General features: G+C 43.6%; 1 protein-coding gene and 1 pseudogene across 2 annotated transcripts in view; both read left to right on the top strand.

Moving 5' to 3' along the window:
• The window catches only part of LOC148042002 (putative polyamine transporter At1g31820), a 142,236-nt gene that overhangs the window by 23,445 nt on the left and 100,693 nt on the right, over positions 1-18,098 (top strand). The window contains exons 4-6 of one of the 2 annotated variants that reach the window (XM_087688981.1): positions 5,118-5,322; positions 5,412-5,513; positions 5,771-5,884. In XM_087688981.1, the coding sequence (XP_087545107.1) occupies positions 5,118-5,322; positions 5,412-5,513; positions 5,771-5,884 (421 nt within the window). Of the gene's footprint in view, positions 1-5,117; positions 5,323-5,411; positions 5,514-5,767; positions 5,885-18,098 lie in introns of both variants that reach the window. The other variant, XM_087688977.1, reaches the window with a different exon arrangement.
• Positions 7,676-8,430, top strand: LOC148042003 (uncharacterized; annotated as a pseudogene).

The following is an 18,098-nucleotide window of genomic DNA, read 5'->3' as shown; positions in this document are numbered from 1 at the left end:
AACGCTTTGAAATCAGCCATTCTCAGCTGCACAGAGTCGGATTTGTAGTCATTGGACTGGCAGGGAATCGTTCTTCCCCATGGCTCCATTGTCAGGCATCTTGGGTACCCTTTGGGTGTTGATGTTCCCCCAAAGCAGCTACTACAGTGGATTTCACAGAAACTGGCAGCTAAGTTTCTGTATTGGAAGTCTCAGGCCTGGCCCTTCCATGTTCGCCTCAAAGTAGCCCAGACAATTATGTTGCCAATGCTCACATATTTCTTGCCATTGCTGCCTTGGACTACTACTACACTGAATGCTCTTACTTAGTCTATTCGTTTCATGTTATGGAAGAAGGATTCCTTGCATGCAGGCATTTCTTGGATTTCTTGGTCGCATGCGTGCACCCCCAAACGCATGGGTGGAGGGGCTATTTTAGATGCCCAAACTCATATGCTGGTACTCTGTTGGTCTCTTTTTCGCGCCATGTGCTCGGATCATCATCCATGGGTCGTTATAGCCCGTTATTTTCTTAAGGATCACAGGCTTCTGCATGGTAATACTCAAATCTGGAGTTCTTGGTGGCATGTTCTTAATGCCGATTCTCGGTTCTCCAGTTCTTCTTCATCTCTGCTTGCCCATTTGGTGTGTTCCTGGAGATTGGTCCTCCGGAAGGCTCAGTGGCATCCAGCGGAGGATCGCTTAGCTGCTAATTCTTTTCAATTGGAATTATTGGCAGTCTCGCGGTTAATTTCGTGGGAAGGTAAACATGAGCTTCGACCAAAATTCAACCGCATGGCACGTTTGGGCTTAACTTCGGTAGTGGATGCCACCCTTGCCAGTCGCAATGTGTTGATATCATTTCGTACAGCCAGGAGGCTTTTCAGGATCCCTCGTGGATACAGGTTTTTATGGGAACAGCTTTTGATGGTGCTCCAGAGTAGACAACCCTTTCCTGCCCTTGCTACGGAACGTCCCCAGCAGGACTGGGACTTTGCAGGCCGGCTGAATTTAGAAAAGGCTTCAGCTAACCAGATGTATCATCTTCTGATTAACGATCATCAATGGCTGGTTACTAAAGCTAATACTCTTTGGGGATTGCATAAATCCCGGTCATGGTGGAGGCTAACTGTGATGGAGGGCTGGTTGAACGAGACACCCTTCAAATATAAGGTCTTTCTTTGGAGGGTGATGATTGGTGGTCTTCCGCTTGCTTCAGCCCTTTCCAAGTGTCGAATCTCCAACGGCAACTGTTTCTTTTGCACCACCACTGTGGAATCCGCCCGTCATCGCTTTATTTCTTGCCCCCTAGCTCAGAAAATCTGGTCATTCTTGTCAGCCGTTTGGCGAGCGGTGGTTGGTTTCTCGCTACGCCCGTTTGATTGGGTTTTTGCGTGGCCCAAATATCCCACACCGACACAGCCACATATGAAGATCTTGTTTCACTTTCTTCGATATTGGGGCTGTTGGCATAACTGGACCATTCGGAATGCTTTTCTTTTTGATTCCGCCTATAATGTTCAGCGGCATATTGCGCGGCTTAAAGGTCTTTTGTATTGGCAGATAGATCTTCTCCGGCACTCTGACATGCTCCCTCGGGAGGACTTACGTCCCTGGCATATGGCAATTTCCTCTGTGTCTTTGCCATGACTTTGTAACTCTTTGGTTGTCTGGTTCTTGTAGAGAGTCAGTGTGTACACACGATGGGGTAGAGCCATCGTGTATCTTGTAATCATGTAAACTTGTATCTTTTTCGTAATTAATACAATTACCTTTTACGAAAGAGAGAGAGAGAGAAAGAAAGAAAGAAAGAAAGAAAGTTATATTAACGTCTTCTAAAGACCAAAACTGGCCTATGAGACAAACTGTGATACAACTGATGAGGTCCAGCTATCCAAAATAAAAGTGCTGAATGAAAAGCTAAAAACTGGAAACTGAAAATACGGTGCTGTGAGTGTGATAAGTGTCGTGTATGTGTATGTGCGTATGTAGCTCTGGTACTCCAGATAATGGCTACAAAAGGGGAACAAATGTCGGCTGTGATAGGGGAACAACTGTCGGCTGTGATAAAGTGGTGCGATGTGTATATGTAACAGATGCAGGGAGATATACTATCCTGGGATGTAGTAGCAGTCGTCGAAGTCGCTAATAGCAGGTGATCCCTCTTGGATGCAGGATGTGGTACATCGGCGGTGGAGAAAGAGCAAACTGGAGATCTGAGATCCAATGTGTCGAGTGTCGTCGGATCTCAGTCTGCTGTCGATGTAGATCAAGAATCCTCCGGATCTCCTGTCGGTGTGGCTGTGGGGTCCGAAACCCACGGATCCTCGTGCGGCGTCGGGTACGCTGGTCCTCAGCCTGCTGTAGTGTGAGCCCGGAGGTCTGGCTGGATGCTGGTACAGTAGCTCTCACTCTGTCTGTCTGAAAGAACTGTGTAATAGTCGTCTGGGTGGGCCCCTCTCTGACTGGGACCTGCTGTGTGCTCTGCTCTCTGATGTGCCATGCCTCTCCCAGAAAACGGCCAAATGATCTCTGATCCATATCAGTCATACATCCGTGAAGTGAGCTGCTCAATGTGTATCTAGATCTCAACTCTGAGTATGCCGGGCATCTAAGAACAAAATGCTCCTCACTCTCCACCTCAGATCTGCAAAGGGGGCATATCCTCTCCTCCCGCGGGATGCCCTCTTTTACCCAAAAGGTCCCAATCCAAAGAGACCAAGACATTGGATCAAGAAGTGTCACAATGGACAACCCAAGGGTTTGCCCAAAAGATCCCATGCCAAAGAAACCAAGATATCAGACCAAGGGTGACATGATGGACTACCGAATGGCCTACTAGGTTCACAAAGACTATGGGTATCTTCTTTTGAGTAGATCAAGGATATGGTTTTTTTTTCTTTTAAAGAAAGAAATTCGATCATAGGAACCCCCATATAGAATAGTCATGTGGTCAAGGTGTGGATGATGGTGTGAAGAGATAAGAGGGTAGATGGAGACTGCTACACAATGCATGGGTTTTCATTTTGGAGGGATGCCTACAAGCATAGGTTCTAATCCACACCAAATGCCCAATATACACATACAATACAAATGCAAAGTGGTAACCCGTAAGGGACATCCTCATGCAACAATGTGCCACTTCGACAATGCCCTCAAAGGGGAATCATTCACTTACCTAAGCCTCCTTTTGTGATGATGGGTGGAATGGGTGTTGTTGAAGACAAGAAAATGTCAAAACCCGAATGTACCATGTAGGGAAAACAACACCCTCTCAAACCATGGATGTCTATGCAAAGGAGATGGAGGAGCCAAAGTCAGTTCATGGTGTTGAGAACCTGATGAAGATATCAATGTTGAGGCACTTCAGATAAAAGAATTGTGTTAGAGAAGTAGGTGCAATGGTAGCATCAAGAGATGCTTGAAGCTTGGCCTTGAGAGGGGAAGCATCCATGCTAGTTGAAGAAGTAGAGCTCAACCAAAAGAGAGCATGGAGCCACCAAGGAATGACCTACAAACCTTGTCTCTAGTCTAGTGCAAGACCGGTGCTTACCTACAATGTTAGTCCTTAACCAACATACAAGCACAACATGTAAATACCAAAAGAGACCAGACTTGTGCACCAATGCTTCGAATTGAGATGCCTTGGAGCTAAATCTAGAAAATCAAAGTTAAGCTGATAGAGTAAATACCCTTAGGCTAAGTCCTAAAGGTTCTCAGTCCAGGAAAAATTAACCTATGAGCTGGACTCAGGTAGCATAAAGAGCTAAGCGCAATGGAAAATGCTAAGACTAACCTAAGGACATACTAACCTTACATACCCTAGATGACCTAGAGAGCTAAGAGCAATGGAAAATGCTAAGACTAATTTAAGGATGTATTAGCCTTACATACCCTAGATGACCTAGAGAGTTCTAGCCTAAGTGTAAGGCCACCATCATGCACATCCTTCAGTAGGCCTCTACCAAGGGAAATCATTGCAAGGGAGAGAAGGTGAATGAGGGGGACTAGATGGCCATGTGGTGAGAAGTCCAATTGGGTGGGGACCAGAAGATCAATCAGCCATACATTTAGTTGCCTTGAAAGGTACTAATTGAGGGGAGTGTCCATAAGGCACATTACCAATAGGTTGGCGTTGGGTCATGTGAGCACCAGGAGAAATGGCAGCAATAGAAGCAAGTGCTGGAGTACGATCCCCTCTCAGCTGCCTAGGGGGAGTGCCACTCATGGGTGTGCTCAACGCCTGATGAGTATGGACCATAAGGTCTAGGAGGGTTACCCTATGCCTTAGAACAACACTCCTCGTCTATATGACCTGGGCACTGGCAGTGGGTTCTTGTTAGTAATATTCTATCAAGATGGTCTAGTATCTGTGGTTTCATTGGAAGAAGGGGTATTAAACCTTCACCATCAGCTTTAGGCTTCTTGAAGAAGGTACTATGCGAGCATTCTTGTTGGTTGGTGAAGATGCTTTGCAAAGAAACCTCTCAGTGAAGTTACTGTGAAAGGAATCTTCTTGGTTGAACTACTTTGCAAAGTAACTTCTTTCTGCAGCTACTTTTCCATAAGCTACCTTAGAAGGAGGTTTCTTGCACAGATATTGTAGAAGGCAGCTTCTTGGATAAGCTACTATGGCTGCCTTGGAGAAAGGTGGTGGAACAAGTTACCATAGAGAAACTTGTGGTGGAAGCTTATGTATAGAATGCTTCTGTGTCTTTGGTTTGATTGATTGAGATTTTCGGCAAGAAATTCCATGTTATCTTGCTCTGAAATTCCTGAGGTATCATGCTCTATGATGGGTGATGGACCTTTTCCATGCTAGGATGGTGTTCTTGCGGTCACAGCTTTACCTTTCAGGCATTTTTCAAAAAGTTGATCAACTGTGACTGAGAATATTAGTTACTCGTAACACAACCCCTACCAATCATAGTCTTCTCTCAGAAATGAGTTTTGAAACTATGCATCCACTACAACATTGTGTACCTGCTAAATAGTTGGCGTTGTTTGCCCATGTTACATGAAGGTTAGTCGAATGCATATATTTGGGGTTTTGGATCATGCTAGATAACTATGCTTTAAAACCAGATTTGCCTATTTATAATGAAACTACTTATGACTATTTATCATTGACTGATCAGATTTGATGGTGCCGGTAACATTGCTTCTGAGGTTGAAAGTCCTGCAAGTTCTTACCCTCGTGCCTTGGCTGCAAGTGTTGTTCTTATTCTTGCCGTATATAGTCTACCAACTTTGATTGGAGTAAGTGTTCTACCAGACTACAAGGAATGGAAGAGCGGAACTTACATGTTAGCTGCAAAGATTATTGGTGGACGCCATTTACAGGTGTCATGCTTTAAAGATCAAGAAATTGCTAGCTTTCTATCAGTTTCTTTGGACTTTGAAGTTAATTGCTATATTTCAAACTCATACAGATATGGATGGGGTTATCAGAAGTGCTTAGTGCTTTGGGTCTTCTACTGACCAGAATTTGCATTAATTCTCGTATTATCTATGGAATGGCACTTGTTGAGCAGGTGAATCCGACTATTGACAATGCCAACAGCATGTACTTCAAACTTTACGTTAGACTTTCTATTTAGAAACTGATGTTCCAAATAACCTTTGCACAACCATCCCCGTTTATGCTCTTTTCCTGCAGTTTTGTCCAAGTTAATCAATATGGGTTCTAGAATAGTGCTGTTAATGCCTTTTCACACATGCAATAATTTTCCCTGCATGTGATCTCCATAATACAGATTAATAGTTTGATTCTTTTAACAATTTTCAGCAGGTTCCAGTATTTACATGGTTGCATCCACGCTTTGGAACACCATGGGTAGCAATTTTGATCACCTCCACTTTGACACTTTTACTTTCTCAGTTCAAGTTTTACTCTCTTGCAGAGGTGTGTGCATTAACTCCCAAAATTTAAGATGTCTTCATCAATCTCCATTGAAAGTAAGAATACTTAGTGCATTTAATGTAAAACATGATGCTGTTGTTTAACACTGATGTAGTCCACATGACATCATATCTGCCAGGGTATGAACAAATTCTTAATACCCTTCCCGCTGATCATGCTACAGCAACCCTCTCTCTCTCTCTCTCTCTCTCTTTGCCCATGCCTTGGGTGAATAAGCTGCAGAAGTCTTTTCTGAAGTCTGTTTGCCAAATATGTGCCTGGTCCATCATAATCTGTTGTCTTCTCTGACATCTCCCTACCCATAGGACTGCATTTTGCTCCCTCCATAGAGCATTCTCGTCCACCAGAGCTTTGCCTGGTCAGCCAGGACAGTGAGTCATCTCCAAGCCTTGTTCAACATCATCAACTCATCGCTACTCACCTTACTACCAGTCCCAAAGACACGGAACCTTGAGGCTCCCCCAATGTATCCTCGTTGTTCATGATTCATTATTTCATTGTTTTTTTGGTCTTTTGAGTTTTGTTTCACAATGTGTGCCATACACACTTTGTGTTCCTCCACACTAACTCTACCATTTCTTTACATGCAATCAGAGCAGAGATACTCCCAGAGCTTAAGATCCTCATCCTCAAAGAAGGTGAATAAAGATTGCAGGAAGTGGCAACCCCCATCAAAGACTATTGTTATGAACCTTTGCTCCCTACGCCACAAGAGTATATGCATCATCCCCCAAGCACTCCTTATGTTACCTCACTGCTATGAGTGCCATAGGTCATTTTGCATAAGCTATCACGTTTCTCAAGGCAATAGGACACATACAATGCACACTAAGCCCTTTTGAGCAATAAGAGGCTCTAAAACCTCATGTGATGATATGCCCTCCTGGAGACCACCACAACAAACAATGGAGATTTCCCCACCTACTTTTGGGTTTAGTATCTACTTTAATGTGCAGGATCGAGATATCCTGCCAGGAAGCCCAGCAATAGGAGAGAGGGGGAGATGGAGCAAAGGGAGAATCCGCTGTCACAAATCTTTTAGACGAGATAGTACACTACTGCAAATTAGTTAAAATTCACTTCGTAGGGGATCTTCATGCCAAGACGCAAAGTAAATAGTGTGACACATATGATTTCGAGGACCAAAGGTGACTACAAGTGATGGATGTAGAGGAGGCAGGCACAAGCAAGGTATCAGCTAATACCGAAGGAGATAGCACTCAATATGGCCAGTACCTACTAGAGCTAGGGTCACAACACCATCTCTTATTTACAATGGGATGAACAAGTGGTCTGGATCAGGAGCACTAACTTGCTTCCATCCCATTGTCTCCAGCTCAGTTGATTATATACTAGGTCTCATTGAGATGATGGAGCTAGTTAGATCCTTCACTATCCCCCCTTTCTCAATTGGAGTAGATCACACCTACTTGTCCTTTGAAATATCCTCCCCATGCACATAGGTTCTAGCCACCACCTGCACCCAACTCACCACCTCCTATTTCTGGTACGAACTAGTTGACATATACAACCAACAAATCTATGATGGGCTCACACAGTTCAAGAACACTGCTCCCTAGGGATACTCACCTCCCAGATCACCTCCATCCTACACTCAACCACTCTCCAAAGCTTCCCACCCTCCACACACACTAGTGGACTCACACGACCTGGGACAATGCCCTAAAACAAATGGTATGATGACAAGTGCAGGGAGCTATATAGACATCTACAAATCTAGAGAGGACTAGGGTCTATTACAAAGAGGGAGGCCCATATATAGATGAGGATCCTAACTCGCCATGAACAACTAACATATGAGGAGGCATTGTATTGGGATGTGTGTCATTTATTCATGAGCAAAGATATAGCCATGGCATGGCATAGACTACAGGAGCCACGCCGCCCCACACCCGTCATAAGACATTGCACTCCTATGCAGAGAAACTCTAAGGCATACCACACCAACCACCGATTCCTCATCCACCAAAGCCTTGCCCTACCACATTCACCTTCTTCACACATGATATGGTGAGGAGAGTGATAGAGCACCTACAACATGGACAATTGATGGATCACATAGGTATACAAGGTGAGTACTTCATTTATGCAGTGGACATTTTGGCTCCTCTCCTTGCTTTTATGTTTAATGGGGCTCTAGCAAAAGGCTTCCTAGATGATTGGACCATGCATACCATCATGCCAATGCCCATACACAAGTCTAGAGATCCCCTAGATCTTAGTAACTATAAGACCCCTAGATCCTAGTAACTATAAGACCATCCTGGGGCCACACATTGGCTAAGGTATATGGAACAATGATGGAGGCGGAGCTCAGCACATACACAGAGAGAAGAAGATTGAGGGCAATAGGACAAAGTAGATTCAAACATGGATTCTCTACAGTTGATCACATCTTCACCTTGAGAGGCATGATTGAGCAAGTGAAAGTGAGAAAAAAAGACACTATTGCTACTTTGTGGATTTTCGCAAAGCCTTTAAAACAATTACACAAGATAGACTACTAAAAAGGCTGTAGACATTGGGATTCCATCGTACATGATTTGGGGAATCTATGCACTGTACGAGAGGGTGGTAGGCCAAATGAGATGCCCGGGAGGAGTTTTAGACATGATCTCTAGTACCATTGTAGTCAAGCAAGGATGCCCCCTCTCCCCTACACTCTTTTGACTCTACATCAACGAGATAAAGAACCACATCACACAAGGAGGGAGCAATGGAGTGGACATAGCAAGTATATTGGTCTGCATTATGCTTTAGGTTGATGATATTGTTCCAGTCTCTAAGTCATAAGAGGGTCTATAGTAGTGACATCTCCATGCCCTTCATGACTTTCACACATAGCATGGATTGACAGTTAATTTTAGGAAAACCAAGATCCTAATTTTCCACATATCAACCCCCATGAGGACATCAGTCTTCACCCTAGAAGCAAACAAGGTTGTGGACTCATATGTCTACTTATAAGGAGTCTCATTCACTGCATCTACTAGGAGATTCACCATGGGACAAGCAGCCACTTACATGAAGATGCATATCATTGGCCATGCTAGAGCGACAACACCACCAGGTGCACTTCCAAGAGCCTCACACATGGAGATGGCTATTTAATACAATGGTCACTATAGCCATGATGTATGGTGTATCTGTTTAGACCCCTTGAGTAGCTATATATCTATGGATATAGATTGAGAGACCACGGATCATCATGCTCTCACAGATGATCCACAAAAACCATGAATACCACATGAGATCATTAGAGTAAAGTTTGTTGCATCCCCCATGATGATGGAGGCCCTTTTTTAAACCATCAACTTCATACACAAAGTATGTGGCATGCATCAAGACGAACAACCTAGGAAAGGTCTAACGCCTCTACATAGCTAGCCTAGGTGTAAGACATGAGACTTCTTGGTATGCATAGGTCAAGTAGTAGCCCGCAATATATGGGATCAATATGGACCACCTCTCCCCCTTTCAATATGAACCTAGCTCTCCCTTCATACACCTTTCTCACCATAAGAGAAACTTGGTCATGTGAGAGGGCCTTTACCAACTACACATATAAAATACGTCGATCTCACCCCGGCAAACCCTCCCCCTAAAAAGATATTGTATGATAGGGACCACTTTATGAGGACTATAACTAACAGTTTCACTGAGAGGCCTAGATGCCTAGACATATACATGCCATATGAGATGCGAGTATCCATTGGCCAAGTCGAGGTATCCTCTCATCAACTTGAGATCAAGACCGGGATAGCAACCCACATTCTCAAAGTTGAGCAGATCTACAGTTTATACCAAGAGGTGGAGAGCAAGGAAAACTACTTCTATAGATGCAAAGCCTATAGTACAATCCGAGCTAGGTACCCATGCTATTTAGAGGAAACACCTCCATCAGAATAGTCATAGAGTCCCTAGACCAGTGCCACTTGGGCCAACTCCTAACCGAGACTCAAAGGCTCTACACATCATTACTACAAGCAAGTGCTATGTAGAGAGGGAGACATGAAATGCCTAGCTAGGATCCAACATGCACACAAGAGATAACACAAGCCATATCCACAAACATAAAGGGACTACAAGCAGACTCGCCCCCTAGTCATAGAGTCAAATGGGCTCACCCCCAATTCTGGGAGCTAGTAACACTCTGAGTCATGAGCACATCCTAATACCAACAGCCCACACCATCCCAATGTATGGACGTATTGGCCTCTTGGCCAAGAGTCCAAGAGTGAAGATCACACAATGATGTGCACAATAGGGCTCAATTGCCCTAACCCCAAAGTGTCCTTAGTATATATGCACTAAGTCATTTCATAACCATTGTGACCAATGCTAATAGCACCCATCTAGATGTCCAAGGATGTAACAAGATGCCAGTCACAATTTTCCGATTTCTTCCAAACAGTGACCACACACACATCACCTACAGCCCACACCATCCCGATGTATGGATGTGTTGGCCTCTGGGCCAAGAGTCCAAGAGTGAAGATCACACAATGATGTGCACAATAGGGCTTGATTGCCCTAATCCCAAAATATCCTTAGTACATATGCACTAAGTCACTTCATAACCATTGTGACCAATGCTAACAGCACCCATCTAGATATCCAAGGATGTAACAAGATGCCAGTCACAATTTGCCGATTTCTTCCAGACAGTGACCACACACACATCACCTACACAGAGGGGGGTGAGAATCTAGAGAAATGAGGAGTTTAGAGCAGCATACCAACCACAGGTACAGGGGTACTAGACATAGAGGCTGTGAGGAATACCCTAATGCAAAAACATAAACTAAAGCATAAAACAAAGCATAAACTTAGAAGAACATAGTTAGGGTTAGGGTAACACAGAGACAATGAACACAATGAATCTGAATGAATGAATGACTATTGAATATACAATGCTCATACAACAACCAAATCGTGCAGGAATGAGAACTATACCTCGAACTCTCCTGTCTCAACAAGGATTGATACAGAGGTGCTGAGCCAGAGAGTGTATCATACTCTTGACAGATCCTGAACGCAGCAAAGGCAGCCTCTGAGAGTCGAACACCAACATACACAGCCAAGGAGGCCGGATATGATGTAGACGGGCAGTAGGGGAGACAGAAAACACCAAACACAAATACCTATGCAGTGTAGGTAGTCTGGACAGCAGCAACAGCAATCAAACGCAGCAGTTTGGGGTGTGAAAAGTGCTCAGCAGCAGCTGGAAGACCCAAACATAGATGTAGATGTAGTCACCAGGCATTTCGCTGCAGTAAACACACAAAAACAAGCTGCTAGGCTGATCTGCAGCCACTAGGAAGGTAGGGAACAGCAGGCAACAACTGGTAGGGGTGCAAACTGTGAAGAGAAGGCTGGAAATAGGTGCCAATCTGATGTAGACAGCAAAGGGCAGCTTTGGCTGAGATGTCCTCCATGAACAAGGTGCGGCAACGAAGCTAGAGGGCTTGAAACTTGCAAAAATGAGATTAAGGCTGAGTGGAGGGCAGCCATCCTATTGATAGAAAGTTTCGGGACCTCGTACCACCCACCATTTAAAAACTCTCTCAAACCATGCACCAAAATTAGGGATTTAATTAATTAAGCATTTTTGGGGCTGTTTAAGAGGCTAATTCAGCATGCAATGCTTATTTTAGCTCAATATCCCTCTCAGGCCCAAAAATTGAGCAAGAAAGGAAGCCCAACCCAAATTTTTGTTTGATTTTTTGTTTTTTTTTCCTTCCATATCTTTTTACCTCAAGGCATCCCATCCCAAAGCACCCAGGGCATCGGACAAAGGGTGCATGGTGGCTGGCCAATGGCCTACCAAGACTATAGAGGTGATTGTTATCTTACCACGGGAGTCCAAGTGACCACCCCAGAGAGGCTAGGGCATCGGAAAAAGTGTGCTTGCTACCCAGTGGCCTACCAAGTCCTACAAAGGCGGATGGAACCACAATAAACCTTTTTTTTTAATATTCTTTCCAAAAAGGGGAGGTGGAGGTCAATTAAGTAATGGACACAAGACAAGCAACCAGTCCCAAAGGCTGTCATAAAATAAATAGGCTATCCCTACCACTACTGGGTATCAATGATGAAGTAATAGGCTAGTGGAATGTACAATAAATATATAAGGGTTATGTAGAGAAGCAAAAAAGATGTGTGAAAAGCAAGAATGGTGGATCCAAATTTGACCACTTAAAAATACTGAAAATGAATAAATGCATACATATGCATGTTTACAAAACAAAATGCCAATGCATTGGAGTTATGCAAGAGGCAATACAGGAGGGATCATGCTCGTGCAAAATGCTATGCAACGGTGCCACTTGGGCAATGCCCTCACAGGGGAATTGGTCATTGGTCCAAGTGCCCTTTACAGTGATGTCATCATAACAATGAGGATGAAGTTACACACAATGTTTTAATAAATGCAATGATTGAAACAAGATTTGTAAGTATCATCACTCTCACTATCAAGAGAAGAAGCCGCTTCCTCTAAAACTGGAAGGAAAAGCTAGAGGGAAGACTCTCTCCCCATCAATCTGAAGAAGTAGAGAAAGGTGTATCCATGCTAAACCTGGGTACCAAATACTACAATAGCGGCAACCGATTGACCGCCTTAGTCAACCTATATGTAGATGATTTACTTATCACTGGCTCTAACTCTGGCCATAGCACAAATCAAGGCCCTGCTTTGCTCTACTTTTAAGATGACATACCTTGGTATGTTGTCTTATTTTTTTGGGATGGAGGTAGTTCGATTTGAGGGTAGTATTTTTGTCTCTTGGCAAAAGTATGCTCTTCAATTAATGGACCAACATTGCATGGATTAGACATGGCTTGTGGCCACGCCTCTTGATCTCGCTTCATCTTTCTAAGGATACCCTCGGTCAGCCCTTCGACGCACACCTATAGGTCTGTTGTATGGAAGCTTCTTTGGGTATTCACACTAGGCCAGATTTAGCTTACTCTATCAGTTTGCTTAGTTAGTATTTCAATGCACCTAGGATATCACATTGGATTGCATGTTTGCATGTTTTGAGATATTTGAGGTATACCTATTTTTATGGTCTAACTTATGGATCTCGTTTATGTTTGCAGGGGTACACTAACTCTGGTTGGGTAGGAGATCTTGACATGTCCATTGGCGTCTACCTCTTTACCTTGGGCATGGCACCTATCTCTTGGGCTAGTCACAAGCAAGAGACCATGGCAACTTCCACACCAGAGGTTGATTATTGGGATCTCTTCGATGGTACCACAAAGGCCATCTACTTGAGGAGCTTACTAGCAACACTACACTTTCCATGGGACTCTCCCACCGTTGTCTACTACAACAACGAGAGTGCCATTGCCCTTGCGGTCAATCCGATTATCACACCATAGACACGGCATGTGGGGGTCCATTTTCACTTCACCAGAGAACATGTTGAGCTAGGCACCATATGCCTAGAGTTCGTGCATTCTTCTAGCAACTATGTAGACATTATGTAGCTGACCCCCCCTAAAGTAGTATGGAATTATAAGTTCGGGTCATAAGGGGTAGGATGGTATATATGAGTCCTAAGGAACTCATCCATCCTCTAGAACCAAGACTGCAATGCTTGCTTTCAGCCCAGAAAGAGCTTTCCACAAGTGAAAGACCTTATCCTTCCAGTCAGCACAAGAAAATGTGGGAGGTTGCTCCACATTAACTTCCTCCTCTAAATACCATTCAGAAAGGAACTCTTGATTTCCATCTAATAGATTGGCCAGCTGTGTTGAGCGGCTAGTGCAACCAACAAACAAAATGAAGTCAACTGCATTGTAGGAGCAAAGGTCTCTTCATAGTCAATATCTTGCTTCTATCTAGACCTTTACACCACAAGGCGAACCTTGCATTTGTCCAAAGTCCCGTCAGCTTTTAGCTTAGTCCTAAATTTCCACTTTGTCCCGTTGACTTTCTTATGGCTCGGATGATGCATCAAGGTCCTAGTCTCATTTTGATTAATACTTGCAAGCTCCTTTTCCATGGCCTCTCTCCATTGGGGATGTTGAAGAGCCTCTTACCAACTATCCAGCTCAGAATGCACTATATAATCATCTCTAAAGAGTGACATAAATGAAGCTTGAGGTGCAAGTTGGGCAAATCATCATCTAGGGTCCTCCGGAGTGAAATCCAGTGGAAGAATCACTGAATCTTGCATGTTCTACTAGTATCAACGAGGTAAGGGGGTCTCAAGGAGGGGACCTGGGAGGTGAAGAATCTACGAGTGAATCAAAATCAAGTAGTAGACCCGGCTCAAAAGGCACTATCTCCATAGAAACAATGTGAGCAAAGGGCACAGAATCTAGTATAGAAGATTGCACAATGTCTCTTTCATCAAACACTATATCTCTCCTAACAATAATGTTGTTTATTCGAGGATCGAATAGACAATAGGCTTTCGCTTTAGAGGAGTATCCCACAAAAATCAAGAGATCAGCTCGGGGGTGAGCTTGCCTATTTTTTCATTAAGAGTTTGTGTGTAAGCACCACTCCCAAAAACTCTAATGTGGGAAACCACAGGCCAAGAGCCAAACAATGCCTCATACGAAGTCCTCTGAGGAACAGCCGTAATGAGGCACCGATTGAGGATATACACCGAAGTGTTAACAGCCTCTATCCAAAGGTGCTCAGGGGGGAGCTCTACTATAAACCGTATAGAGTGGGTCATGTTCATGATGGTCCAATTCCTACGCTCTACAACTCCATTCTGAGAGGAAAAGTTAATAGATGTGAGCTAGCGGGAACTACCATGCTCCTATAGAAACTCAAAAAACTTGTGGGAGGTGAACTCGGCCCTACTATCACTCCTCATGTATCCTACACAACAACTTGTCTAGTTATGCAACAACAACACCAAAGTAGAAAAATATGTAAAGGCATCGAACTTATGCTTGAGAAAGTACACCCACATGTAGCGAGAATGATCATTCACAATAAAAAAGAAGTACAATGCACCATTCAAGGCGGCAGCGGATGTCGGACCACAAAGATCAACATGAATCAATCTGAAAGGTGCCTCAGTTCTATGTAGACTACTGATGAAATGGGGTGTGGTGCTATTTCCCAATTTGATAGGCTTTACAAATATCCTACAATAGCTTTAGGTGGGGAAGACCATTAACCATCTCTCGACACAATAACTCATAAATAGAGTCATATCCAAGATGCCCTAAGGAAAAAATTCCAAGGATGCTCAGCGCTCGTACGCTCCTGTGTAGCGGTGGCAAAGCCCTGGAAGTGGTAAAACTTAGTTCCCTCGGCTGTCGGTTCAGAAAGAAACTGTGTCATGTGGTATAGGCCAATAGGCTGTGCCTCACCCCACAAAATGTAGATCACTGAAAGAGGCCAGGTTGATGAGAGTTGATGCCTACCAGTGGAGATTATCTAGATGCAACAAACACAAAAAGGAGGATGACGTTAGCTAGTGGAGACTGAGGCCAGGTGGAAGAAGGCTAAGAAGTGTGATGTCCTCCAATAGGGGTGCAATAGCGGCGTGGAAAGTGTCGTGGTGATGGAAGAAAAGGGGTGAATAATGAATAAAGAAATAGCCTATTTATAGGCATAAGCTGTCTAGGGTGGTGCACCACTGTGTGGGCATCCACTAAAAAAGTGACCAAAATGTGGATACCAGCCCTTTTTTGGGTTGTCAATGAGAAACCCTAGATAAGGTATATAAATTGAAGAAGTGGTTTCTCAACACCTCATCTCAAGCCCAAAAAGAGAGGAAGAAAGAGGAGTGAAGAGAGATACGAATAAGATGCTGAGGAGTCCAGAGATCCAAGATTTCTACCTAAAAGATAACTTGAAGTAAGGAATAGTAGATGGTATGAATTGTAGAACCTAACTCCACCTTGGGAGAGAAGCCACTAGCTCTGTAACTCTGTGCTAGAAGAAATCCAAAGGCCTCATCACCAAGACGCGGTTGAACCTCCAAGGCCTTGATCTAGGTAGTACTTGAAGATCCTAAGCATCAATAGGAAAAATGACTACTTGAAGATAGCCATCCCCAAAGAGTAAATGGTGGGTGAAGAACTTCATGATAAGTAGGTGCCCCCTCTAAGGACAAAGAGCGTGCATTCCTGTGAGAGGGTGAGAGGATTGAAGCTCAGCTGAGAGTGCAGTAGACAGTGTGGAGAGTGAAGCATGACACCCAATGCAATAGACTGAAGAAGTGTAAATTAAAAGCACAAAGAACAACCCTTAAATCTTAGGGTTGTAGGGATTGTTCACACCCAAATACGATAAGTGCCCGTAAGTGTGTAACATAAGCATATATGAAAGAAGTCAATAAGTCTGGGGAAAAAGACCTCTCGTATCGAGAGTAAAAAGTACCCCAGTGTCCTATTGATCACCGACACTCCTGTGTGAGAGTAGGCGTGAGTGAAACCCAAAAAACCCCCCTGGAGTGAAGAGTAATCAAAAGTACAAGGATCATTCGCCACCAAAGAAGATCAAATTTAAAGCATTGCGAAATGCTTCAAATTTGTCACGAGGAAGAACTTTGGTGAAGATGTCTGCCACATTACTGGTGGTAGGGCAATAGACAAGGTTGATATCACCTGCATGTAGCCTCTCTCTGGCAAAGTGATAATGTATCTCAAAGTGTTTCATGCGTGCAGCATGAAACACTCGGTTCCGTGCCACTGCAATGGCACTCTGACTGTCAGTGAACAAAGGAGTAGGTTATCTAGATCAACTAGCAAGCGTCTAATCCATACACATTCAACTGTGGTAGTAATAGCTACCTTGTATTCAGCTTCACATGACAATGTAGCAACAGTGGATTTTTTCTTGCTAAGCCAAGATATGCAAGATGAGCCAATAAAGAAACAATTTCCACTAGTGGAGTGACATGAATCATAATCACCAGCCCAATCAGAATCACTGTAAGCATGTAATTGCAGTGGTCCCCCCTTGGCATTAAGCAATCCAAGAGATCTAGTACCCTGCAAGTAATGAAAGATACGCTTGACAGCTTGCCAATGTGACAAGTGTGGCTGATGCATATATCTGCTCAAGGCTGAAACTGCAAACTGTATGTCCGGCCTAGTGTTGCATAGGTAAATAAGGCATCCAACTGCTAGAGCATATGTGTGTATATCAAACAAATCACTGTCATCATGTAATGACAGCTTTAGTCCAAGTTCCATTGGTGTACAGACTAGCTTGCAATCTTGTAAGCCAAACTTCTCAAGAAGTTTACCAATGTATCTTGATTGTGATAAACCAATACCTCTAGCATCATGTATGAACTGAATGTCCAAGTAATAATGCAAAGACCCCAAGTCTAACATCTCAAAAGTTTGCTGTAAATTTTGTTTAAATGTTGGAATCTGATCAACATGCGTCCCTGTAAGCAAAAGATCATCAACGTATAGACAAATGATCAGCATGGATCCCCCCTCTTTACATATGTAAAGGGTAGACTGAGATGAGCTGTTTGTAAACCCTTGGCTAAGTAAAAAGGCATCAATCTTAGCATACCAAGCTCTAGGAGCTTGTTTCAAGCTATATAAAGTCTTTTTCAGCTTGCAGACCAAGTGTTCAGATCCCTCAACTACAAAACCTATGGGCTGCTGTACATATACTTCCTCATGAAGTTCCCCATGTAAAAATGCAGTTTTAATATCTTGCTGATGCACAGTCCATCCATAATGAGCAGCCAAAGCAACCATAGATCTAATGGTAGTCATGAGGGAGGTAGGAGCAAATGTCTCCTCATAGTCAATGCCTTTCTTTTGTGCATAGCCCTTGGCTACAAGCCTTGCCTTATATTTGTCAATGGATCCATCTGCATTCCATTTCAACTTGTAGACCCATTTTGTTCCGATGGCTTTTTCCCAAAGGGCAAAGATACTAAATCCCATGTTTGATTCTTAATGATAGAATCAAACTCAGCTTGGATTCCTGCCATCCAATGCACACTATATTGTGCATCCTCGAAACATTCAGGCTCCTCATCATCAACTATACTTGCTGCCATAACAAACTCCATGCTATGTGCAATATCATGCATACGAGCTTGCCTTCTAGTACAACCAGCCATGGGAGCATCCAGGTGACTATCTTTCATAGTCTGTAAATACCATCTAGGCATTTGTCTTGCCTCCTAACTGTGCACAAGCTCTTGCTCAATTTCAGATT

Source organism: Lygodium microphyllum, chromosome 1, assembly GCF_053477565.2.
Source record: "Lygodium microphyllum isolate KBCC chromosome 1, Lygodium_microphyllum_v1.1.10, whole genome shotgun sequence".
NCBI classification, from domain to species: domain Eukaryota; kingdom Viridiplantae; phylum Streptophyta; class Polypodiopsida; order Schizaeales; family Lygodiaceae; genus Lygodium; species Lygodium microphyllum.
This window is presented reverse-complemented; position numbering and strand designations above follow the sequence as displayed.